Source organism: Arachis ipaensis, chromosome B04, assembly GCF_000816755.2.
Source record: "Arachis ipaensis cultivar K30076 chromosome B04, Araip1.1, whole genome shotgun sequence".
In the NCBI taxonomy this organism is placed as follows: Eukaryota; Viridiplantae; Streptophyta; class Magnoliopsida; order Fabales; family Fabaceae; genus Arachis; species Arachis ipaensis.
The window spans coordinates 114,754,507-114,781,877 of record NC_029788.2 but is presented as its reverse complement, the minus strand read 5'-3'; the positions used below and the strand labels follow the sequence as shown (position 1 = coordinate 114,781,877).

Genomic DNA, 27,371 nt, shown 5'->3' with positions numbered 1-27,371 from the left:
ATCTGAACGGTCTGCTGTCCTTCCTGACTGGCAGTCCAAGGCATCTGGTGAGTAAAGGGCAGTGGTCAGAATGCAAACGACTAAGTACCTCTGTGAACGCTTCAGGAAACATAACTCTCTAACTACTATTGCTACAAGCTCTGTCTAACTTCTTGGCTACCTCCTTGTTCCCCTGAACCTTTCTGAACCAAGTAAAACTTCTACCCACTGTTGTCAGATCAAACAAATTACACGAATCCAAAATGTGAGAGAAATAATTACTTCGATTAACATTAAAGTGGCCCCCTTTCACTTCCTGAGAATGCAAAATTTCATTAAAGTCCCCTGTTATCAGCCACGGGTCTTGTATAGAAGTTCCAAGTGTCAATAGATGTTCCCACAAATCTTCACGAATCGTCGGCTGGGGGCTACCGTAAACTGCACTGCACACCCAATTCTTTCCACCCCCTTTCTATAGCAACAGATAAACATTGTTCCATAGTAGCAATTACTCTACACTTAGGTTTGTCGTCAGAGGATAAAAACCATATACCCCTTTGTGTCCACTAGCTTCCACAATTCCCACAGGGGTGAAACCCAAATGTTCCCAAAAAAATTTCATAGAGCCAAAAGCAACATGTGTTTCAACAAGAATAACAAAAGCTAGATTAAATTTTTTTACCAGTTCTTTACAGTGTACGCGAGTCATCTTGTTAGAGGCCCCTCTCACGTTCCAACTAATTAAGTTCATAGGATCACTATCCATAAAAAACCAAACTTCATGATGGAACGCCACCCCTAACGTCTCACGTTGAGGGTCCTCTGTCTTCCATCTTGGTACCTCCCTCTAGGATATCACCGCTCTCCATCTGTTCGTCGCCATGCTTGACCCTTCCAACCGGTTCATTCGGTGAGTTCCGAAATGAAGGAGGTCTTCTCCTTTTGTAATTAATCTTGATCAGCGGGGTAGAAGCATGTGAGACAGTGCTCCCTTTCTTTACTCCCGTAGCATCGCCAGAGGAAGAAGTAGTCCCTGTGATAACTTTTTTAGGCTTTGGAGAATTTTTCTTGGCTTCATCGTCACCCAAAGATGGCCCCTAATTAGCCCACAAAAGTTTGTGGAATATGACCTACGAAGAGCAATTTGTGAAATAAATAATTTGGACATATTTTAAATGCTAAATTAATAAAAAGAATTCGTGAAACGATTGAATAAAATTGAATATGAAAAATATGGCTTATTCGGTGCTTAGTAAACATTGTAACTACACTATGACTAAACATGCAACACGAAATTCATATGAAATTATGAATTTGTAGAATGGTTAGAACCATTAATCTAGAAACTCGTACAAGGAGGTTTGGTTGCTGCATTTTAAAGTGAGTTTCTTCTCTTTCTTTATACTAAACAAAAAAGGGACTATTATTTTCAATATAAGATTAAACTGAAAACATTTCTTTAATCACCCAAGAGATTATCTAATAGAAAAATTATAAATATTCTTATATATTTATTAACCATTAACTCTTGAGACATGTTATACGTTCATAACTAAAGTGGATTGATTACTGATTAGTACTGAATTTATTTAAAAAAATTTACACCCGAAGAAAAATAAAAGCCGATTGCTACTGAACCGGTACTACCGCGGTTTGGCCGGACCGGCGCAGAGAACATCGGGCTTTGATGGTAAGGGGGAAAATGGTGACTGTATAGCAAAAGACCCGACATGAATCACCACACGCGAATATAGCTTAGCTGCCTCCAAACACTCAACGACATCACCAACCTCCATATCCCGTTGATTCTTACACACTCTTCTTCTCTTCTCTTCTCTTTCTTTCCCTGTCTCTCGCAACTTCGCCTTTTCCTCTTCTCCGATTTTCTCTCTACTTTCTCTCACTGCATTTTCTCCGCCATTTACATTTTCCACTCATCAAATCTCGGTATCGGTGTTTCCGCGATTCAATCACTGAGCTGGAACATTCTAAAAGGTACATCCGATTCCGATTAGTATTTTTTTTCCTATACTGTTTTTTTTTTTTCGCAAGTTCATTTTACTTCTTCAGCAATGGCGGTTTTTGTTACGATCTGTGTGCATTTTCAATTTTCTCTCTCACTCCCGATTGAGTCGCGCGTTGAAAAATGCACGCCACGTTCCGCGGAGATCTGTGGTCTTTTACTTGATCCAACACGTTTCGGTTACTTAGATTTTGTCGTTTTGACAAGATCCAGAACTTGTCAACGCATTTTTACCGAAAAAGGAAAACGGAAGTTATATTGGATGAGCCGGAACACATTTGAACATGACCGTTGGTTACATTAATGTTTAGGTTCCGTGTCTATTAGAATTACTTGACTAAAATGCTTGGAGTTCAGTTTGCTTGCTCTAACAACGTGTCATTTTTGTTTTTGATCTTAAGTTCATGCTGTTATTATTCAAGCTTAGGAGTAAAGCACTTCAGATTTTCTACGTAAGGACTTCTACTAAAGCATGACTTACTTGGATTACATGAGTACATGACCTTTTTCTTTTAATTTTTTAAATGTTATATTTGTTGAGATCACAAATCCTTATTGTTAAGTTGGAATAAATAGAAATTTCAAACGTTTGATAGCTCATGAGTCATTTGTCTGTGAGGAAAATCAAAGGTCCTGTAGTGGTTCCCCTTTCCTAGTTCCTTTGTGTTTGCCAGTTAGGATCTTGGATGGGGTGGTATTGGATCAGAGAAGAAATGGAAGAGAAGATTTCATCATCAAAGAATGAAGTATAAACAGAGCTATATATAATAGCTTTTAGTTACCAAACTAACCACCTAACTCTACCATCCAGCTTTCCAAATAACCCCAACTAACAATAACTAATTTAACCAATCCTGTTAAATATCTACTCTCCATAATAGATGGGAGAGAAGGACATGGTCAAAGAATATGAACCAGAGCAAAGAAATAAAGAAAACAGAGAGAAATGAATTCTGAGAAACTTTGTCTATGAACTTATCAATGAATTGGACATGTATGACTTCTTATATAGAGAAAGCCAGGTGCGGAAAAGTGAAACTACAACAAGTGTGACTTAGCTTAACTCCTCTGATCACTTAGGATAGTGACAACTAACTGTTTCCAACAACATCCTTTCTGTTTCTGTGAGAAAGCTTTATCCGATGTGGGATTTTCTGATAGCTCTGAGAAATGGCTTCATGAATAAAGTGGTGTCTATTCCACGCTTCAGGCCTTCCCTTCCCTTCTTCCTATATCTCCAAGATATTCAGTCAAAAACACACCCTTAGGATTTATATGCATAGTGTTTCATTTTATATGCTGATATAATATATGTCTTTTTATTGGCTTTTTTTTAAACTACTATTTTTTTTTTAAATTTATGGTTGACTTTTTAATTTTATAAATTGTGGTTTCTAGGTTGAATGCATGTAGTTTATTTTTTAACGTGGCATACCATATGGCTGCTTTAATTGGAGCGAATCTTAAATGTTCTATTTGTAGATCTCTTTTTCTTTCTTTTTATTTTTTTTAATAGAGTAATTGGCAGCTGTCCACCTAGTGGGGGCAGGGCTCATTGTTCTATAGGATTCATTTATTTTATAATTTAATTACTTGCAGGTAGTTTGGCTTTTGTAATTTGAATGAATACCTTTTAGCTTCATCAGAAATTGCATAATGGAAGATGAGGAAGAACTGAAAGAGGTGAAATTGTCTGGTAATGGATTACATCCTCACGAAGTAGTAGATAGTGGTGAAAAAGAGTTTGTTGATAGTCTTGATCAGGAAAATGTGATTGCTACCCATAGTATTAAGGTTGATGATGTAGATGGAAGGGTAGGCTTGCAAGGTCAAAGTACCGTTTCTGCACCCACATTAATGGATGAGGACCAGTTTGAGGAAGTGTCTTTGAAAGATCAAGACAAGAGTAATGAGTACCAGGATTCAAACCAATTACCAGATTTTGATAATGCACATAACCTATTTGGTGGAAATGTGGAGGAGTCTAAATCTTCATCTGGGACGTACTCGATAGAGCATGATTCCTCCCCTGTTGTTGAAATGCAACGTGATAATATTCCTTATAGTCCTGGGTCAGATGGGCAGTCTAGCCCAACAATTAGCTTTGATTCTAGTACTGTTAATTCTCCACCAAAGCCTAAGCAAAAACATGCTAAACCAAATGTATCTCCAGAACTGCTGCATTTAGTTGATTCTGCTATTATGGGAAAACCTGAAGGTGTGGATAAGCTGAAAAATATTGCAAGTGGCTCAGAAGTGTTTGGGACTGGTGAAGAAACGGAAAATGTGGCTTTCTTAATAGTGGATTCGCTTCTTGCAGCCATGGGTGGCGTTGAAAGTTTTGAGGAGGATGAAGATAATAACCCTCCTAGTGTTATGCTGAACTCCCGGGCTGCCATTGTTGCAGGTGAACTTATTCCTTGCCTTCCTTATGTAGGTGATTCTGGTGATTTTATGTCACCTAGGACACGGATGGTTCGGGGACTACTTGCCATATTACGGGCTTGCACAAGAAACCGGGCAATGTGCTCAATGGCTGGTCTGTTAGGAGTGTTGTTGAGAACCGCAGAAAACATTTTTACTGTGGATGCTGGCTTAAATGGACGGATGAGGTGGGATGGAACACCTTTGTGCCACTGCATGCAATACTTGGCTGGTCATTCTCTTAGTGTTATTGATCTTCATAGTTGGCTTCAAATCATTACAAAAACACTTGACACAATGTGGGCACCACGATTAATGCTTGCTTTGGAGAAAGCAGCTAGTGGAAAGGAGTCAAGAGGACCGGCTTGCACGTTTGAATTTGATGGTGAAAGTTCTGGTTTACTTGGTCCAGGCGAGAGCCGTTGGCCATTTATCAATGGTTATGCTTTTTCAACATGGATTTACATTGAATCGTTTGCCGACACATTAAATACGGCTACTGTTGCTGCTGCAATTGCTGCAGCTGCGGCGGCTAAGTCAGGTAAATCATCAGCTATGTCAGCCGCTGCTGCGGCTAGTGCACTTGCTGGTGAGGGTACAGCACACATGCCACGTCTATTCAGTTTTTTAACTGGTGATAACCAGGGTATAGAGGCTTATTTTCATGCTCAATTTTTGGTTGTTGAAACTGCTAGTGGAAGGGGAAAGAAATCATCCTTGCACTTTACCTATGCATTCAAACCACAATGCTGGTACTTCATTGGTCTTGAACATATAGGCAAGCAGGGTATTCTCGGGAAAACAGAAAGTGAAGTTAGGTTATATGTGGATGGATCTTTATATGAAAGTCGTCCTTTTGAGTTTCCTCGAATTTCAAAACCTCTTGCATTTTGCTGCATAGGAACTAACCCTCCTCCTACCATGGCTGGGTTGCAACGGCGCCGTCGTCAGTGCCCTTTGTTTGCTGAGATGGGCCCTGTCTACATCTTCAAGGAACCTATTGGCTCAGAAAGAATGGCACGCCTAGCTTCTAGGGGAGGGGATATAGTGCCTTCTTTTGGTAATGCAGCTGGTTTACCCTGGCTAGCAACAAACGCCCATGTGCAGAGCAGGGCAGAGGAAAGTGCTCTTTTGGATTCAGAAATTGGAGGTTGCATTCACCTGCTCTATCATCCTAGTTTGCTTAGTGGGCGCTTCTGTCCCGATGCTTCACCTTCTGGTGCTGCAGGTTAGATAATTTGTTTCCGTAGTTCTTCTTTGATAGTATGACATTTTATACGCTGCATAAATGCATATGATTTCAATGCTGAAGCCCCTTATACATGATGAATAAGCCTTCAGAGGTTTAGTCTGTAGATTTATCGGATGGAAATTAAAATTGTTTCAACATTTTTGATATGGAATTTGTGAGCACCATAATTTTTGTTCTTTCTCATGTCTGTTTTGTTTGATTCCTTTTAAGCATGATGCTTTCTACTGTAGTTCTTGTCTCTTGTTTTTCATCTCTGATCTGAAAGTTTCTTCTTTTTAGTATAAAAAGTTGAAATTACTGTTGAAATATGTTGACATATATTGTTGTTAGATAGCAGTTAGTAGTTTAGGTGGTGCATTTATGGAGAGTAGTTTAGTAGATGCTCTACATTTATCAGTGTCCTCCCTATATATGTGGGTATTTTCTCTTTTAACAACACAATTCCAAAGCTTCCTAAACAAGAGTAATATATTATCTTTCTCTCTTTGTCTAGTTACTTTATCATTTCCACTAAGTAACCATGAATCTTAACAATTACAATTCCAATTCCATTTGGGGTTTTGCCCCTAGGGAGGTAATGCAACCTTGTTTTCATACAGTGATTGATAGCTGTGGAAATACAAAAAGCTTACGATGAATATTAATAAGTAAAATTGAAGGAAGACAGGTATAGAATCTTAAAAGATACTTATTCTTAATTGGATCATTCATTATAAAGCTGTGTCTTGTGATGATGTTATTTGTTGTTATTTGTTAAATATTTGATTGCATTCAGTCAGCTTTAATTTTATAAATACACAATACATTAGCAAAGTAGTAGCTTTTATCTACTTTGTTTTCTTACCGCTATATTGTCTTAGTTTTCCTAGGATGTAAGCCTATTCTTACGGTCAAAGATGGTGCTCCTCATTTCTTATGACTATAAGATATGGTACAAACAACCATTTGTTGGATCACAATGGTTCTCTTCATCTCTCCATGGTGTTTAATCATCGTACATTTATTGTCTCAAAATCTCTATCATGTTTCAATTTGTGCACAGTTTGCTGCATGATTTTGTAGTCTTCTAATGGATCCTCACCATTTTCCAGGAATGCTTCGACGTCCAGCCGAGGTTCTTGGGCAAGTTCATGTTGCTACTCGAATGCGACCTGTCGATGCCTTGTGGGCAATGGCCTATGGTGGTCCCTTGTCTTTGCTTCCCTTGACAATAAGCAATGTACATGAGGATACATTGGAGCCTCAGCCAGGGAAGTCTCCCCCTTCTTTAGCCACTGCATCTCTTGCTGCCCCAATATTTCGAATTATATCTGTGGCTATCCAATATCCAAGGAACAATGAGGAATTGTCTCGTAGCAGAGGGCCTGAGATTCTTTCAAAAATTTTGAATTATCTTCTCCAAATCTTATCTTCGCTTGATGGTAGAAAGCATGATGGTGTTGAAGATGAGGAACTTGTTGCTGCTGTTGTCTCCGTTTGTCAATCCCCAAAGATCAACCATACACTTAAAGTTCAGCTGTTCACTACGCTACTTTTAGACTTACAAATTTGGAGTTTGTGCAGTTATGGTATACAAAAGAAGCTTCTATCATCACTTGCAGACATGGTTTTCACTGAGTCATCAGTAATGAGAGATGCAAATGCCATTCAAATGCTTCTTGATGGCTGCAGAAGATGTTATTGGACTGTTTCTGAAATTAATTCATTGAATACTTTCTCTCTGACTGGGGCAGCGCGTCCCGTGGGTGAAATTAATGCTTTGGTTGATGAGCTCTTGGTGGTAATTGAACTATTAATTGTGGCAGCATCACCTTCGTTGGCCTCGGATGATGTCCGATGTTTACTTGGGTTTATGATTGAGTGTCCGCAACCTAATCAGGTAAAGTAGAGTGATCAGATGTCATTATTCCTGTAATTTTTGGTTGGGAAATAAGTTATTATTATACTTGTCTAGAATGCTAAAAATGCAGTACGTATGTATATTGCAAAATTCATTATTTTTATGATAGAATAGTCAAGTTGTTTATTTTTTTGTTTAATTCTTGCCTGGTAACTTATTTTGTATTGTCAAATTTTCACATGATAACTTGTTTAATATTGAATTGAATGTTGAGTGAGTGGAAAGCTAATGGCCTGTTTGGTTTGTGAAACCTTTTTCTGTTTTCATAACTTTGTGAATAAAAAAGGTGAAGATAGTGAAACAATAAACTCCTATTTTCAATGTTTTCTGTTTTCTCTTCACAAATTTATAAAACGCAGAAAATACTTTTCCTTGTCTTAATGATATCCAGAATAGAAAAAAACAATTAGATACACAATATTTCTTTTATTTTTGATAGGTGTGACTTCTGTTTGGTATTCTGTCAATGTTTTTGCTTTACTTGGAGTTTTGATGAGTTTGAGGCTCTGTTTTGTTTCTTTGTTTGGTAGGGCTTTGGTTTTTCTGTTTTTTATTGAGAATTTTTTGTCCTTATATTCTCTATCTTTTGGTAAATTCTTATTTTAATATTAAGAAACTTAAAAAAATCTTTTTTCTTTTTCTGTTTTTTTGGGGTGTATTGGTTATCAATGATAATAAACATGAAACCATTTCATAAGTTTCCTACTCAAGCTTTGGAGAAGGTTAATGAAATGGCATGAAATTACAGATTGGTCTTGAGTTAATTGCTACTACCATTTTTCTTAATAGAAGTTTAGGTCAATGGGTTTACACAATTTCTACACTAGGAGTGGTGTGTTAGAGATGTGATAAAAATAATGTCTTTTACCTGATAGTTTAAACTTTTTGGAAGAAAATATTATGTCAATTACTTTCAATCAGAGACTTTGAGCTGTGCAATTCTCATGTATGGCATGTTAAGGTTGCTTCCTGGTGTTTTTGGTCATGGGATGGGTACTGGTCTCTAATTGAAAACTCAATAGTGGTGGAGCCATGCCCGGGATTGCCTTTTATATGCCATGATAATCCCCGGAATTGGGCTACCTTTCATGGTTCAAAGCTTTTATGACTAAAAAGGTCTAGAGTTTGGTTCTTTTTGTGCGTCTTCTAGATAAAGATAAAATTTCAACATAAGGCATAAATAGACCTATGAATAATTCACATTTCAAGTCCAAAAGAGGCTCTTGTGTGAGTGCACATGTTAAAAGTATAACCATGCATATGCTTCTACATGATAAGATTTTAATAGAGATCATTCATGAATGTCTCTATTGGAATGCTAACGCTTGGTTTGGTAAAACTTTTTGAAGAGGCACCTCGTTTTGTATTGCAGCTTTTAAAAGTTAGGGGTGCTTTTGGAAGCACCTAAGGAGGAGCTATTCAAAGTTGACTTGTACTTATCAAAATTAAAAAATCTAATATTACCTTATATATTAATAAATATCCAAATTTACTCTTATATTTATATCTATTATGGTTTTTTTAAATTTAAAAACTATTCTACCAAACACAATTGTTGTTGCTAGTGCTTATTGTAAGCTATTTTTAGTTTGATTTATCAAACATAGATATTACAACATTTAAAAAGCTATCTTTCAAAAGCCGGCTTTGATAAGCTACTTTCAAAAGGTAAAAGTGTTACCGAACCAAGCCTAAGTACCTGAGGTAGCTCCAGCTTGACAATACTCTATTCTGCTGTGTGTGGGATTAGGTTGCGAATTTGTGATAGGTTGAATGCAAATAAGCCAATTCCTCTGGCTTCTTAGGTTGTGATATTATTGAGTTTCGAAAAGATCTTCTGTGAACACATAATGATTTTGTTCAATTTCACTTTTGGAATAATTATGAAACCAAAATTATATTTACTGGAAAATTCTGTTCACTTCATTTTCCAGGTTGCTAGGGTGTTGCATCTCTTCTACAGGCTGGTTGTCCAGCCAAACACTTCTAGAGCTCACACATTTGCAGAAGCATTCTTGGCATGTGGTGGGCTTGAAACTCTTCTTGTTATTCTCCAAAGTGAAGCCAAAGCTGGAGATGGTGGTCTCATAGGAACATCATCAAAGAACCCTGAAATTCAAAAAACAGAGATTAGTGTTGAGATTGCAGAAGAAAGTCAGGAAGAGGGAGCAGTGGAGGACAACAAAAGTGAGACCACCTTAAAAGATGATGACCAAGGTTCTCATTCTGTTGATGGTGGCAATGGTCCTAATAATGGTTATAGTGACAATAGAAAGATGACATTTACTGCTGAAATTCCTTCTGTCAAGAATTTAGGAGGAATAGGTTTATCAATTAGTGCAGATAGTGCCAGAAAAAATGTGTACAATGTTGATAAAAGTGATGGCATTGTTGTCAGAATTATAGGTCTCTTAGGAGCTTTAGTAGCTTCAGGACATCTGAGATTTGGTTCCCGTGCTGCGCCTGATACAACAACCAACCTTTTGGGTATTGGACTCCATGATGGAGGTGGTACCATGTTTGAAGATAAGGTTTCTCTTCTACTTTATGCTCTACAGAAGGCTTTTCAAGCGGCACCCAATAGGCTAATGACCAACAATGTGTACACAGCTCTGTTGGCTGCCTCGGTATGCATCAATTCTTGCACCAAATCTTCATTTTCCAATGGAAGCACAGTCGTGTTGACTATTCCCATACTGTTGTGGAAAGGGAAATTAACTTCCTTTTACTTATAACTAAAGTTTTGTCTGCCATGTGACATTGCCGTTCTCTTGTTGATGCAAGACAATTCCTCATTTTTTGCCAATAACTTTTTACAAGTTTGCAATTTGACCATAGAAGAAGACAAAATAGAAAAAATATATAAGACTTCTAGGTTCTTTGAATGTGTATCAAGGAAACCCTTTGAAAAATGCTATTAATGGTTCAATTTGCTTAGCTTACATGTTATATTTCTTTTGACCTTCCTTTTCTTTCAATTTCAGATCAATGCCTCTTCATCAGAAGATGGTCTAAATTTCTATGATTCGGGTCATCGCTTTGAGCACCCACAACTTCTACTGGTGCTTCTGCGATCACTCCCATTTGCTGCTAGGTCACTGCAGAGCAGGGCTCTACAGGTATTAGGTTAATAGAATTCATTCTGGATTATTTTTCTTAATTTGTTGAATTGTCTGCAAATTAATGTGTCTTTGCATTTGCTCGGTTTGTGTATTTTTGGTTTATTTTTATTATGTTGTTAGACTTGATATCAATTGTGAAACACCAAGACCCTTTCTTAATGCCACTTTAGTGTATAATCTTGTGTTTTCTCTCACAAGCTGCTGAGGTGGGCCAAACTAAACTATGACAGAATTGCTTGTTGTAACTTATCACCTACGTGGTTTTTTCCTCTTATTTTAAGTAGTTATTCCTTGCAGTTTTGCGCCTCATTTTTTAATTTGTTCCTGATTTATGAGTTATGACTGGTCCTATGAGAGTAGTTCTTTTCTATTTTTTTCTTTTTTTGTTTGTTTGTTTTTTTTATCACCTGGATGTTGTCACTTTGATGTTGTGTTAGAGTTACTGTTATGAATGTCCATGTATTTGCCACAATCCTTATAGAACCCATTCCCAGATAGTTTTAGAGGCAATAAAAGCTTCCAATTATGCATATAGTTTCCAATAAATATCTTGGTTTATACTGTGTAGTTTTGAGCTTCTTGTTTGTATCTGGTTTCAGGATCTTCTATTTTTGGCTTGCAGTCATCATGAAAATAGAGTCAGTTTGACAAACATGGAGGAATGGCCTGAGTGGATTCTTGAAGTGCTGATCTCAAACTATGAGGTAATCAAACAATAACAGATTTATTCAATAATTCAAACCCCACTCCCCCTCCCCCTCCCTTTCTCTTCTGTTGCCTTCCTTTTTCCCTTCTTTATAATTTTGTTCCTGTCATGTTTTTACTTTCTTTCCTTGTTAGCAACTCTTAGCAATGACTTGTGAACAGGAAGTTTAATGGAGTCTGATAATATTTCTATTAAAGAACAAAGGTTCAAAGGGAAAAGTAGTTGGTTACTAATTGGGGAGTGGGATGCAAAAAGTCATTCGTGCTTTGCGAAGAACTTTAACATAGAACATTGCATGTGCGTGTTCATGGGTGTGATACAAATCCATGCCAACTCATTGTGTAAATGTGTTGTGGGGTTAACTTTTCTAAAATATTTTGATTGACAGATGGGTCCAAGCAAACTTTCTGATTCAACAAGCATTGGAGACATAGAAGACCTTATACACAATTTCCTTAGTATCATGCTGGAGCACTCAATGCGTGAAAAGGATGGATGGAAGGTTGATATTTGTTTGCATTGTTGAATTTTTATGTGGCCTCCTCTTATGTTGCTGCAAATTCTTGCCAATTATGCTCTTTCATGATGTTACTGTTCACAACCCACATTCACAATAAGTTTGTTTGCCTGTTTTCATGTTAATTGATGTGTTAATCATTGCTTTTTTGGCCGGGCTTGTAAATGTTGAACATCAATATGGTTTGAACTTGCAAAGAAATTGTAATCAGTTTCTTATGTGCTTCAGTTTCCATAAGGCTTGCTTATGTAGGAAAGAAACCTTCCTGCTCGAGGGTGGGTGGGGATCTTGTGGTTATCCTCTAAACTCATGGCCTTTAGAGTAAAACAATGTCTCTGAATATCAATATATATTTTAAAATGTTTTTTTTGTAATGTTTCATTTATCAAACACTTCAGCTTATTAATGGGAAGTGAGTTTTAACCTGAAATTTTAAATGGAGCAAGCAAGCATCAGCTGACTGCTGAAGTTTTTTGGAATCTGCACCATCAGTCTGCTGGAATTTTACTTAATTGGTGCATTTTGTTTGAATTTTGTTTGATTTACATTGTCAGGTTTATTCATAATGCTTAGCATTGCTGATTGTCTAGGAAATTGAAGCGACAATTCATTGTGCAGAATGGCTTTCTATTGTTGGTGGATCCAGCATAGGAGAACACCGAATAAGGTATCCCTTTTTTTGTTGGAGATTTTTTCCTTCTCAATTGTGCTATGATGTTATTATGGAAGTTCATAGCTTTTTAGGATGTAAACATTTGTTAAATACTAATATTCACTGGTTGTTATCTAATGCTACCAGATTAACCTTTCACGAGACTTAGTTCTTGTTGAAAGTATGCGAATTTATTCAGTATTGTGATTAGTAGTTGTAGGTAGTTGTGGGATATTTATTGTAAATAGCTGATATATTTTGTTTTATATTGGGGCCTGAGTAATGGTAGTTAGAAGTAGTTAATACAATCATTTCCCCTTCTACATCTCTTCCTATCTCTGATATTATTCTTTCCCAAAAAATTTAACAGCTTCTAACATGATATGAAAACATCTATGACAAACTGGTTAGGTGTTGGAATCTCAGCCACCCCATTCTTCCTCACAAATTACTGATTTTCATTACAATTGGTTTGACTTGGCAATGAGCATGCTTTAAGCAATTAAGCCTGAAACAGGATATTGGGATGGTTTATAAAGGAGTGCTGGGGTTGAAAAATATAACATAAACTCCATACACAACTAGCAAGGCAAGTTAGGGTTGCTGGAGTTGGAAAGAGTAGTAAGGAAAAACTTGGAGAGCAACTTAAAATGAAGCCAAGTCTTGCATATACCTCAGCCATGGAGAATTTCTCACCAGTAAGACACATCAGTTAGATATAGATATCATTATAGGTATGATTCATGATGGGAGGTTAGTGGGAAACGCACCTTGACAGTATTTTCTGGCAGTTCTATACAGAACCTAACAACAAAAGGCAAAAGTTTCTGACATTTCTAACAGTAAACAGAGGTGTTGTTGATGTGGAAGGTGACAGGAAACAGGCTGGAAATGTGCAATTGACTATGGTAGTTGAAGTGACAATTGGTGGGTAGCCATCACGTGCTAGATAGTGGGAAGCGTGTGTTTAGATTAGCCAAAGTTTGGAGCCACTAATAAGGCCATGTAGAAAGGCAGTCAGAGCTGTGACTTTGATTTGAAGCAGATGGTGAGATGATTTGATGGTTTGGTTCCAGGCTGGAAATGTCAGAAGAGTGCTCTACAACAACAAAAGTGGTGATTTGAAGGAGAAAAAGGGTGGGAGAGATGACAGTTTAGTGATGTTAATGATTTACTACCAATATGAAGTGAATTTGGTGGAAGAAAATTCGTAGTTTTGTTGGTCTGAAATCCTCAAAGTGCACTGAATAATAGATTTCCTACTTGCTCTTGAGGAGGAGCTTAGTGATGGAGTAGCATGAGTTTGACTGAATTGCATCAGTCATTATGCCTGAGTGTGCTTGATGTTTTCGCATATGAAGAAATATCTGAGTGTGCTATGATTCCTGTTGCTCAATGCCATGGTTCTGATCAATTGCTGTTATGATTCCAACTGTTCTTAATTCTGTTAAGAACCACAGTCCAAACAAATGTTTCCTAACTTGGAGAGTGCTTTAGGATTCTAAACTGAAATAAGTTTTACAAGAGAGGACCACTGAAGGATGTTCTTAAGGATTGGAAAGATAGTTATGATCAATTGAAGGAAGAAGAGACACTAATTCAATAACCTCTCTTTGCAAAATTTAAAGAAAATGGAAATTCTAGAAGTGTTTATCCTGATTATATATATATATATATATAAAGAATGAACTAATTGGGGCATTATGCCAAAAAGATAGGTGGAGATATGAGGAAAATCTTCCAAATCAGCAATTCCAGCTCAAATATATAGGCGGAGATATGAGGAAATTCTTCTAAATCAGCAATTCCAGCTCAAATATGTTCCCATTACTTTCCAAATGCAAAGACAAGGGAAAAAAGTTATTTATTTTCCATTTTTTACCAGAATAAATTACATTCAGTGCTATGTATTATAATGAATATACGGTTTGAATAATACTCCATTTCATTGCTCAGCTGCAATGTATTCCTCTCTCTTGTTGTCTCATGGTCTTAGTGTGGGGTTATATGAAAAACATTATAAAGAAATTTGAGGAAGACTTTTATGTAGTCTTTCACTACCTAACCCTTCCCTTTTCTTGACTGAGTTTCCAGTGAAAGTTGCCACCATTGCTTTTGCTTTGTGTCATTTATATAATGATTAATTTCTTGATTATTTTCTGTCTTGAAGACGTGAAGAATCATTGCCTATATTTAAGAGGAGGCTCTTGGGGGGCTTGCTGGACTTTGCTGCTAGAGAACTGCAGGTTCAGGTATTACTTTTTCATCTTTCTTGTAAAAAGTTTTCTGCATTATAGGCTTTGCCATGGTTGAGTTGTTCTTTCTGATATTCTCCTCCCAATCCCCTTTCTTTCTTTTTTTTTTNNNNTACATTCTGTTCCTTGCAGACTCAAGTTATTGCTGCTGCTGCTGCTGGAGTTGCTGCCGAGGGTTTATCACCTAGAGATGCTAAGGCGGAGGCTGAGAGTGCTGCCCAACTTTCTGTAGCCTTAGTAGAGAATGCTATTGTGATACTCATGCTTGTTGAGGATCACCTACGGTTACAGAGCAGACAATCTTCTTCCCGTGCTGTAGCTGGTTCTCCATCCTCCGTTTCTCATACTTATCCAACCAATAATCGCTCAATTTCACTATCAACAATTGAAGAATCATCAGAAATGATGGAAGATGGCAGATCCTTATCTAGTGGCTCTGCGGGAGTCCCTCTAGATGTATGCGTGTTATGTCAGAAATAAATATGAATCTGTTGCATTTATATCATGCATCTCAAATACTGTTTCTATTATTACTCCAAACCTTGCAATGGTGATATGCTGTCCTCATGCCATCTTGATTTCCTATGTATCACACAACTTCATACCATTTTTTATACCTAAATGAAGGGGAGCCTTGGAGCAATGGTTGAGTTGTCTCCGTGTAACCTCAAGGTCATGGGTTCAAGCCGTGGAAGCAGGAAGCAGCCACTGATATGTAATTATCAGGCTAGGCTGTCTATATTACACCCTTTGGGTGAGGCCTTTTCTCAGACCTTGCGTTAACGCGGGATGCTTGTGCACTAGGCTGCCCCTTTTTTTTTATTATTTTTATACCTAAATACTTTTCTCAGCTTTATCCTTAATATCCAACTTCAGCATTTGTTCTATTTAAGAAACATGTAAAGCTTTTTATTTTTGTTTCTTGATTTCTTCTTTGATTGGCTTGTTAATCAGTTTCATTCTTGTTATTGTAAACTTTTTGGTCTTGCTCATTTTCGTTTTTGTTTAAAGTCTTGCCTACTTCTATATTATTTAAACTCATTTTGTCTAGAACTTTTAGGTCCTTTCTTCAATGGCTGATGAAAGTGGCCAGATCCCTCCTTCAGTGATGGAAAGGCTTGCTGCTGCATCAGCAGCTGAGCCTTACGAATCTGTTTCTAGTGCTTTTGTGTCATATGGGTCCTGTTCTAAGGATTTAGCTGATGGCTGGAAATATAGGAGTCGATTATGGTATGGTGTTGGACTTCCACCAAATACAGTTCCATTTGGTGGTGGTGGGAGTGGATGGGACTTTTGGAAGTCTGCCTTAGAGAAAGATGCCAACGGCAATTGGCTTGAGCTTCCTTTGGTGAAGAAATCCGTGGCAATGCTCCAAGCATTATTGCTAGATGAGTCTGGGCTGGGTGGTGGTCTTGGTATTGGTGGAGGATCAGGTACTGGAATGGGAGGGATGGCTGCACTATACCAGCTTTTAGACAGCGACCAACCATTCTTGTGCATGCTTCGAATGGTTCTTCTTTCAATGAGAGAAGATGATGATGGAGAAGATCATATGCTGATAATGAATCCAAGTATTGCGGATCCAGTGTCTGAAGGAAGAAAATCACGCTCAGAACTTTTGTGGAGGTAAAACATCCCATTCATTCGATCATTGGTTGTCCATTTTTTAACCCATTAGTGAAGAATCATCATTGGCATAGATTGGATCTTTTCTTGAAGAAGTTTCACACAAGGTCCAGCTACATTGATGCTAACTTGCTTTCCATTCCTCATTTTCCCTGTAGTTAGCAGCACTTAATTTCTACTTTCATCACCTCCGTCTATGTCCTTTTTTTTTTTCCATTGCATTTTTCTTAATTTCATAAACCAAAGAATTGGAATGGAAAAATCTTAGATGCAATACCCCCTGCCCCCTTTGTGGGACTTAAATCATGTGGGTTGGTTGGGTCACTTATATATGACCTGGATGCAAGGTTCTATTGGGACCCAAAAAATAACCCGATGGGTTGGGCCACAGTGAATTCAGCCAGCATGCTAGGAGTACGACATATTGCACAGCTTAGTCCAGAACATAGCATAGGTTCTGACTTGAAACAAACAAATATTGCTCATCCTCATTAGACTAATAATATCACATTTCCTATGACTAGATAGATGCAATGTATTCATTGCATCTGCACTCAGTCTTTCTCTCATCTGAGTCCATCTTCTGGTTAGATCTTACAACATTTTGAAACAGCTGATCTTTTATATCTTTTTTTCTTTCTCCACACATGACTGATACAGAAGTTTGCTTTCTTGACTCCCTCATTCATACTTCATTATAGAACGGGAACTCCTAGTCTGGATTTTACTTGTATGGTCAACTCTAGAAATTACTTTGAGTTCTGATGACCATTCAAAGTCGGATAAAGCTCTAATTTTGACAACCTATGCATGATTGAATAATCAAGTTTCACTGTTTTACTCTGATAATGGATATTGCTTTTCAAAAGAGTTTCTTTAGCTGATATGCTGAGTGGATGGGCTAAACTTTTCCCATGTAGTTCTAGTTTTCCATTCTTCATTATGGAGGAGGATCCCCACCTTCTAAATTCCTTATAATTTGGCACTCATCATCTTAATTACTCTTTTTAATTGAAAGATAAACTCTTTTGTTTCTTTGTCTTTGAGTCTGGAATACACATAATGAAGTGATAAAGTTATAGAAAAATGTTAATTGCTATTTTTCTTTATTTGTTTTTGCATTATTTGTACAATTGATTATAAAGTTTCAAAATTATATCTCGTACAAACTGATGGTAGTTTAAATAAGCTTAATCTTGTCTATTTATTTCTAATTTGAACAGTGTTCTCTCTCCTGTTCTCAACATGCCAATATCTGATTCGAAGAGACAGAGAGTCTTGGTGGCATCTTGCGTGCTTTATTCAGAGGTCTGTGTTTCAGCTTGTCATTTTTTTTTTGTGTCTTTTTCGTGTGTATAATCACTTTTGTTTCCATGGTACAACATCTGGTCAGGTATACCATGCTGTCAGCAGTGACAGAAAACCTCTTCGTAAAAAGTACCTTGAGGCTATTTTACCACCATTTGTTGCTGTGTTAAGGAGGTGGCGACCCATTTTAGCTGGTATACATGAGCTTGCTACTGCTGATGGTTTGAATCCTCTTATGGAAGACGGTCGTGCATTGGCTGCTGATTCCCTGCCAATTGAGGTACTCTAATCTATATTTGCATGTATATACCTTCTTTATTTACAGGGTTTAGTGAGGATTGTCTCTCTGGGGGATAAAAGAAGAATATCATTAAGATGGGTAAAAGAATGTTACAACATTGGAGGATAAGAGATCCCCCAAAGAATAACAAAATATACCAAAGATCAGGGAAGCTTAGCTTTTGAATCTCTCAACATGTCCAAGAGAAATTTTTACTTTTGAATCCTAATCTTTTCTCTTTGTCATTGGCTTGACTGTTTTTTACTATAAAAGAATTTAGATACACATTCGATGCTTCTTTCAGGCAGCTCTTGCTATGATATCCCCAGCCTGGGCAGCTGCTTTTGCTTCTCCACCTGCTGCAATGGCATTAGCTATGGTTGCAGCTGGTACTTCAGGTGGTGAAAGCCAAGCTCCTACATCTGCTTCCCATCTTAGGCGTGATACCTCAATGCTGGAACGGAAACAGAATAAGCTCAATACGTTTGCAAGCTTTCAGAAACCTGCAGAAGTCCCTAATAAGACACCACCCCTTCCGAAGGACAAGGCTTCTGCAAAAGCTGCTGCTTTGGCAGCTGCTCGTGATCTTGAACGATTTGCAAAGATTGGTTCTGGTAGAGGTCTTAGTGCTGTTGCAATGGCTACATCTGCACAGCGGAGGAGTGCTAGTGATATGGAACGGGTTAAGAGGTGGAATATTTCTGAAGCAATGGGAGTTGCCTGGATGGAATGTTTGCAACCAGTTGATACAAAGTCAGTGTATGGGAAAGATTTTAATGCTTTTGCATATAAATATATTGCTGTTCTTGTTGCCAGTTTGGCCCTAGCAAGGAACATGCAACGTTCTGAGGTTTGTTTGCTAATTGTTCCTATTGTATTCATACTATTATGAGAAACAACATTCAATATCTCCTGGTTTTTTCAGACTGACAGGCATGCTCATGTTGCTGTAATTGCTCGGCATCGAATCACAACTGGAGTCCGTGCATGGCGCAAACTTATTCACCATTTACTTGAAACAAAGAGTCTTTTTGGGCCTTCTGCAGATCACTTATGCAATCCACCTCGTGTATGTCATGAATTTATGATAACAGTTCTTTGTACTTTCATTACGGATCTTATGTTCTCATCCATTTCTGGCCATAAATTCTTGCTTTGATAGTATCATGACAATGCTAATTTAGGGAAATTGCCCTCCATTGGTTGTTGTCTGCTCACTGGTGCTTATACTTGGAATGGCCAACTTATATACATATGCTAATACTGAAAGTTTAAAACTATTAAACTTAACAAAACATGATCAAATATTGAAAACCTAAGTTGAATTCATTATGCTATTTATTCTATAATTTCCTAGGTTTTCTGGAAGCTAGATTTCATGGAAAGTTCATCCAGGATGAAAAGATGTTTGCGGAGGAATTACCAAGGGTCTGATCATTTAGGATCTGCGGCCAATTATGATGATTCTGCTGAGGAGAGAAATGAGCAGAACACACCAATGTTGTCATCAGAAGCATTCTCACCAGAGACCGTCAATGAATATGAAGAACAAGGAGAAATAGACAATTTGGATGCTAGGGTTAATGATATTGAAGAGAAAGGAGAAAATGAGACTAGGTTTTCTGAATCTGCAGAGAAGAGTGTGCAGTTATCTTTAGAATCTAGTTGTACACAACTTGCAAGTGATGAACACATTGTGCATAGTTCTTCAGCCATTGCACCTGGGTATGTTCCCAGTGAGCTTGATGAAAGAATTGTTCTTGAGCTGCCATCATCAATGGTACGGCCACTCAAAGTCGTACGGGGAATTTTTCAAGTAAGTCTATGGGCCTAGTGTAACTACTTACAATAATATTTTATGTGCTGTTTTTAGTTATACATGTGAATGCCTCCCAGGTGTTGGAATTTCCTGGTTATATTGATGATGTGAAATTGTAAATGTTGTAGTGTTTGGTATAAATCATTACAAGTGTGATCTTACTGAGTTGGATGAGTGGCATACAAGAAAAGCAAAGTTGTATGAAAACTTTTGCTCTAATTTTATATTGCAGGAAAGGTGTATGGTTAAATTTTAATTGTTTTTGCTTAGGTATGGTAATTTTTTGCTGATATTGTACACTGCTCTCTAATTGTAGATAACCAGTAAGAGGATAAATTTTATAATTGATAGCAGTGAGAGCAGAACCACAAAGGACTCTGTAGATTCCAGTTCTGAGGTGGGAGACCAAGAAAAGGATCGTAGTTGGTTAATGTCATCCCTTCATCAAATCTATAGTCGGAGGTGAGCTCATTTTCTGGATTCTTTATCATCTATTCAGGCCATTATACTTTTGTGTTCCCATTTGAAGTATGACTTATATGTTGTGTTGTTGACCGTGCATTTATGTGGCCGATATTTGTTTGAGCCTGTGGGAATATTGTAGTTAAGAAAGAATTGAGTGTTTCTCTCTTGTATAGTAGTGTCTTCCCTTGCTAAGCTACAAGGAAAAATTCTGCTTCTGCCTTGTCGGTTTTATCAATGACCAAAGTTATTTTTCATATTCTTTGGACATTCGTTATGGGAAACACAAATGCATGATTCGGTGATTTATAGGTTTTGATTCCTATTGCAGGTACCTCCTTAGAAGAAGTGCTTTGGAGTTATTTATGGTGGATCGTTCAAACTTCTTCTTTGACTTTGGGGTATTCCTTCTTAAGTGTGCCACTTTATTTCGTTTCATTTTTCCTCCACCTCCCAGGGGTTGTTCCTTTAGCCTGTACTTGATACTCTATAATGATATAATCATTTATTGTAACATTGTTCACTTGTAGTCTTCCAATTATTAAGTGGATGCTCAGAAATATTTCTATTTCTTGATTACAATCCTCAGGCAGTCATGCAGAAGCCTTGAAGCATGGATAAAGAACAGACATGTTTCTAGATTTTTTTGTTGTCTTTTTCCCCTCACNNTTTGGGGAAGTGGTTAATGTCTCAAAAGCTTGGTCGATGATCCCCTGATGGTTTTATTATTCTCTTTGACATTCACTGCTTGTTTTTCCTTTCAGAGTAGCGAAGGGCGAAAAAATGCTTATCGAGCAATTGTTCAAGCGCGACCTCCACACTTAAACAATATATATCTGGCAACTCAGGTAATAGCATTTCTATTAGTTTGCATTCTTGAAGTTCAAATCTTTGGTTTCGAGAGAAATTTTGAATTGGTGTTGATGTGATCCTTTTTTTTTTATTGTCACGATCATTTTTATTATTTTTTGGGGGTTTATATTGTTGTGATACCTTCTCATTGCAGAGGCCTGAACAACTTTTAAAAAGAATTCAACTTATGGAGCGCTGGGCTAGATGGGAGGTAGGGGTTAATTCGTTATAGATAGCATGTGTATATTATAATATCTTACCATTGCTTGTGGACATGACTTTTATACTTCTCTTGCACAGATCAGCAATTTTGAATATCTAATGCAACTCAATACACTGGCTGGGCGTAGTTATAATGATATTACCCAGGTAATCATTTCTTCTTAATTTGTTTCTTTATTTAAGCAAATAATGTGTCATGATGTTGTTCATTTATCATCTTACCTGTTTTTGGCAGTATCCGGTCTTCCCATGGATTCTTTCTGATTACAATTCAGAGAGCTTGGATCTTTCTAACCCTTCTTCTTATCGCGATCTTTCAAAGGTGTTATATCCTGAATATTGCTTCAATCAATGGTGGCAGAAATATTTATTTCTCTCATTCTCATAATAAAAGCTTTTAATGTCATGCAGCCTATTGGGGCACTGAACCCAGAGCGTCTGGAGAGATTTCAAGAGAGATATGCTAGCTTTGATGATCCGGTTATTCCAAAATTCCATTATGGATCACACTACTCGAGTGCAGGAACTGTGGGTACCACCTTTTTTTTTCTTTCCAAATGGCAACATAACAATGACTTTCTAGTTGGTCATACTTAGATATAGTTAAATAGATGCCTTTTCTCTCTCATTCTGAGGGCCTATGTGATGTAAGACAATATATGCACAGGTTTTAACCAGTTCACCTGTTTCTGTGGGAAAGTAATGGTGCCATACACAAATTGGTTTTTTATTATGGCTTACTAAAGGTAGGAGTAGTTTGCATTCACTTGGTTCGAAATAGAAGCTTTCTGGGTTCTATGAACGGCAACTGCAAAATTTGGACTTTAAGGGTGTGTTTACGAGTTCCTATTGTTAGTAATTAAGAGTACATATTATGATATATTTATCACATCTTCGCATATCATATAGTATCTCCTAGGATTAGTTTTGATGTTTTTTCATTTTCTATGATTCTTTCCTTATTTGATAGGATTAGGCATTTTATATTATTAGAGGATTCAATGTTCCTCTTGTAACACACCACAATATACTCATATCAGTATTGTCATATTATCTATATTGTACCTTTTTTTTCCTCTCCTACCTAAAACCCACAATCTCAACAGATTTTGGAGAAGGGGGGAAGGGAAGGGATTGAAGGGTAAGACTTTGTCTGCAAACATACCTTTAAGTGAAAGGGTTATAGGGCATCGTTCGATCAAGAATCAATGTGAATTTCAATAGAATTTGTTTATGCTGATTGCGAAATATTGTATATTAGGGGAAAAGCCGAAGACCTTGGAAAATTGAAACGAGAAAAAGAATCTTAACAGAAGCTCCACATATATTCCCAGATATAGGCTTGCTAATTACAAGTCAATAAGGAAAAGTTGACACTTAAGAAAGTTATTTCCCTTATGTAGATGTAGTTATCTAGCATGAATATTTTAGTTGCTGATCTTGAAGGCACTAACGTTTATTATATACTTTTGCAGGTTCTGTATTATCTTGTTAGGGTTGAACCATTCACTACCCTTGCAATTCAACTGCAAGGTGGAAAGTTTGACCATGCAGATCGGATGTTTTCTGATATTTCTGCTACTTGGAATGGAGTTCTAGAGGACATGAGCGATGTGAAGGAATTGGTATGAAAATGATTAGTTAATATGCTAGTGTACATTAAGTAGCTTCTTTCTGTTTGCCTTAGACTTTAATGTTTTTTTCTAATATTAAATTCTTTTCATGGTTTTACAAAAATGTTATCATAAGCAATTTTTCATTTAAACTCTTAGGTTCCTGAGCTATTTTACCTCCCTGAGGTCCTTACAAATGAAAATTCAATTGATTTCGGCACAACACAGTTGGGAGAAAAGCTTGGTAAGATTTTCTACAGCTGCTTTTTTGTACGATTACATTGTATACTGCAAATGCTTATCATGGCTAATAACTTCTCAATGTCAGATACTGTAAGGCTTCCTGCCTGGGCTGAGTCTCCAATTGATTTTATTCATAAGCATCGGATGGCTTTGGAGAGCGAGTATGTATCTGCTCATTTGCATGAGTGGATTGACCTCATATTTGGGTAAGTTTCTAATATGCACATAAGGTGTCCCTTCTCCAATTAGTTTTTTTTTTTAATAATTTGTACCGGTATCATCAATGAGTTTGAATATGCAGGTATAAACAACGGGGCAAGGAAGCTGTTACAGCAAATAATGTTTTCTTTTATATTACCTATGAAGGGACAGTGGATATTGATAAAATCTCTGATCCTGTATGTCTCCTTTTCCTATCGATAATTTCTATTCAATTCCTATATGCAGAGTTATCTCAACAATTTTTTTATGAACTTTAATCAATGAATTGAATTTTGTATTAACCATTGAAAATTTGAAATTCCATTTCCCTGTTTATTCATCTTCTGTGACCATAACTTCTGTCATTGTTGCTCCTTTTTAAATGATTTATTGTCACAACGTCTTGTGATTATTTATCTTAATGTTTTTGTAGCTTATTGTTTTCTATTGTACTTGAAAATTATAGGTACAACAACGAGCCACACAAGATCAGATTAGATACTTTGGACAAACGCCATCGCAACTCCTGACTGTTCCTCACTTGAAGAAAATGCCATTAGCAGAAGTTTTGCATTTGCAGGTAACTGCTGGTTATTTAAACGGCTTTTATTGATAAAAATTCGTAAAATTACATCTTGAATGAGTACCCTCTGTGCATGACTGTGCTTTCCTCCCTTTTTATTGTTTCTTATATGTATATATATGCTTTCCTTTTGCCTTCTATAACCAGTAACCAGTATTACTTCGAATGTGGAAAAAATCATTATAATTGGTATTCTTTCCAATGACTTGCACCATAAAAAATTGTAATTAGAGCTCTCTTGAAACATTAATAGGAGTGATAATGATGGTGATTTCCAGTGACTGAGTGGCTCTTTGAAGGCTCACAAATGGTTTTTAAATCTAAAGAAATAATCCTTAATGCTATTGATTGAGCCAGCTCAATATGCAATGCATATTCCTGGATCATCTCTGATATATCAAGCTGCATTCCACATCTTATAAACACTTGTTCTATTCTTCCCTAAAAGGCAGTCACTTATAGCTTTTTGAGGAAACTTGTTGATTGCTCAAGGTATTGCAGCCTATCAAATCTAGCTGAGCTTTCTCTTTTGGGTGACAATATAGAATATTTATTGCCACTAATCTTTGAAAAGCTGTGAGCAATATTTCTCATGAGTCTGACTGTTATTGCTTACTTGCGCTAAAACTTCTATAATAATGTTGTTTGAGATACCCTTCAATTGCTTCATGTTATTGTTCCCTCTGATTGTTGATGGTAAGTGCAAGTGATTTTGCTCATACTGCCTACCTTTCTTTCTGTATTAGACAATATTCCGCAACCCAAAAGAAGTCAAACCATACGCTGTTCCATCACCTGACCGGTGCAATCTTCCTGCGGCTGCCATTCATGCATCTTCAGATACAGTTGTGGTTGTTGACATGAACGCACCAGCTGCTCATGTTGCACAACACAAGTGGCAACCAAATACTCCTGACGGCCAGGGTACTCCTTTCCTCTTTCAACATGCGAAAACAACATCAAGCTCCAGTGGTGGTACATTTATGCGCATGTTCAAAGCGCCAGCTGCATCTGGTGAAGAGTGGCAATTCCCTCAAGCAGTGGCATTCTCTGCATCTGGAATTAGAAGTCAAGCTATCGTGTCAATAACATGCGACAAAGAAATCATTACTGGTAAATATAGAAGAACTAAAATTGTTCGGATCAAGTTTATAATCACTAGGTGTGTCTGGTTAGGACTTAGGAAGCAAAATGTGTGTGTGTGTGTGTGTGTGTGTGTGTGTGTGTGAGAGAGAGAGAGAGAGAGAGAGTATATTCACATTATGAAATTTTACCCTCATCACCTTTTATTGGTGTTGCCTATATTTTGTATTTTACATCTAATTTTGAAAATTTGGATGCTTATTAGGTGGGCATGCTGATAATAGTATCAGACTAATATCCTCAGACAGCGCTAAAACCTTAGAAACAGCTTATTCACATTGTGCTCCTGTGACTTGCGTCAGTCTTTCGCCAGATAGCAACTACTTGGTGACAGGATCCCGGGATACAACAGTATTACTCTGGAGATTACATAGAGTACTTGTGTCTAACCCAGGTGTCATATCAGAACATTCTCCCAGGACTGGTAAACCATCTTCAACCAGTAGTGGTTCATCATCAATCTTGACAGAAAAGGATCGGAGGCGTCGTATTGAGGGTCCTATACATGTGCTTCGGGGGCATCGGAGTGAAATACTTAGTTGTTGTGTTAATTCAGATATTGGAATAGTTGTTTCATGCTCCCATTCATCAGGTGTTCTCCTGCACTCTGTAAGAAGGGGACGTCTAATGAGAAGGCTGGATGGTGTGCAGGCCCATGTTGTCTGCCTTTCCTCTGAAGGGATTGTGATGACTTGGAATGAGTCACAGCATACTCTTAGTACCTTTACTCTCAATGGTGCTCCGATCGCAAACACACAGTTATCTTACTTTTGCAGTGTCAGTTGCCTAGAAATTTCTGTGGATGGTAGGAGTGCCTTGATGGGAATAAATTCTCTACCAAATGGGGGATCCTATAATAACAGCCTGAATTTGCAGTTGACTAAGTCGGGAATTGTCGATTTTGATTTAGAATCGGAAGAAACAAATGAAAGGAACAGAATTGATGTTCCATCACCATCAATATGTTTCCTAGATATGCACACCCTGCAGGTACAGGATTAAGATATCAGTGATAATTCTTAAATTTATTGTGCGTCAACCTGTTACATTTTATTCCTTGTTTTCATGCACCATGGGAAAGTTTTCATCAGGAATAACCAACTGTCAAATTAGCATGCTTTATTTCTTGTTATTGGCAGATTAACATAGAACACATGAATATTTGAATTTTCAGAGTAAACAATCCGCTTCTAATAAATCCTAGTGAATACTCTTATTGATGTGGAATTATTCTGTCGGTATTCATATACATTGCTATTTCACCAAACTGTCACTCAACGCCAATGTCATGTTTCTTCTAGGTATTTCATGTGTTGAAGTTGGAAGAAGGACAGGATCTCACAGCTGTGGCACTAAACAAGGATAACACAAATCTTCTAGTTTCAACTTCAAATAAACAATTGATAATCTTCACTGACCCAGCTGTAAGTTAAATCTTTCTTGATAAGTATCTTCGTCAAATAACAGTCTTCTGATTCTTATAAAGTTGTACTGAATATATTATGCCTGCGGTTTCATAGTTTCTTGAAAACTAATCATGATTGCACGTTATTTAGAGTGATATCAATGATCACATTGTTTTTCTTTCACTTTCTAGAAGTTACACATTGTTTACCAACTTCTGAAAACTTAAACTATTTCCTTATCAACTATAAGTTGTTCAGTTGTTCCGTTTAGACAACCTTCAATTGTTTTCAAATAACAATTATGTTACCAATAACATGTTTGATTGTTCTCCAATGCCTGCACGATTTGATGGGTTTTGACATTGCTGCTTATTGTTTGCAGTTAAGCTTGAAAGTGGTCGATCAAATGCTCAAGCTTGGCTGGGAAGGAGATGGGCTTCGGCCTCTTATAAATTCATAGCTTTTAGGATACACACCATTCGATTACAGATCTAAACAATATGAATTAGGAAAATTAGGTTGACGTTATGATACTCCTTTTTGTTCGTTGGTTTGCATCCCTATTGTTCATATATCTGTAAAATATGTATAACATCCAATTGATACCACAAGTTTTAGGTTCTTAGATTTAGTTGAGGTTCTTTGCTATTATTACAGCTGTGCTGAAGCGTTGGATATTGGACAAGCTTCTGAGTTGTGACTTGAGGTTTGAGCCATTAATTTTTGTTCCCAATTTTTTAATTAAAGAGAATGAAGCTATAATAGAGATATTCTTTCTTGTAA

The 27,371-nt window shown here is 37.2% G+C and overlaps 1 protein-coding gene across 2 annotated transcripts; it reads left to right on the top strand.

Moving 5' to 3' along the window:
• Positions 1,686–27,371, top strand: LOC107639785 (BEACH domain-containing protein C2). Of its 2 annotated transcripts, XM_021121669.1 has the most exons (33): positions 1,686–1,974; positions 2,404–2,454; positions 3,602–5,654; positions 6,770–7,557; positions 9,513–10,205; positions 10,563–10,697; positions 11,300–11,404; positions 11,795–11,908; positions 12,514–12,590; positions 14,746–14,827; positions 14,963–15,286; positions 15,891–16,456; positions 17,680–17,764; positions 17,850–18,044; positions 18,349–18,894; positions 18,970–19,113; positions 19,402–19,860; positions 20,180–20,325; positions 20,657–20,726; positions 21,090–21,173; positions 21,332–21,388; positions 21,478–21,546; positions 21,635–21,721; positions 21,811–21,927; positions 22,875–23,024; positions 23,172–23,256; positions 23,341–23,461; positions 23,557–23,653; positions 23,923–24,036; positions 24,786–25,152; positions 25,388–26,172; positions 26,484–26,606; positions 26,971–27,371. In XM_021121669.1, the coding sequence occupies exons 3-33, from the start codon at positions 3,659–3,661 to the stop codon at positions 27,046–27,048; spliced, it is 8,859 nt and encodes a 2,952-aa protein (XP_020977328.1). In that variant the 5' UTR covers positions 1,686–1,974; positions 2,404–2,454; positions 3,602–3,658; the 3' UTR covers positions 27,049–27,371. The 2 variants fall into 2 exon arrangements, with proteins under 2 accessions (XP_020977328.1, XP_016198874.1); XM_016343388.2 differs by lacking the exon at positions 2,404–2,454.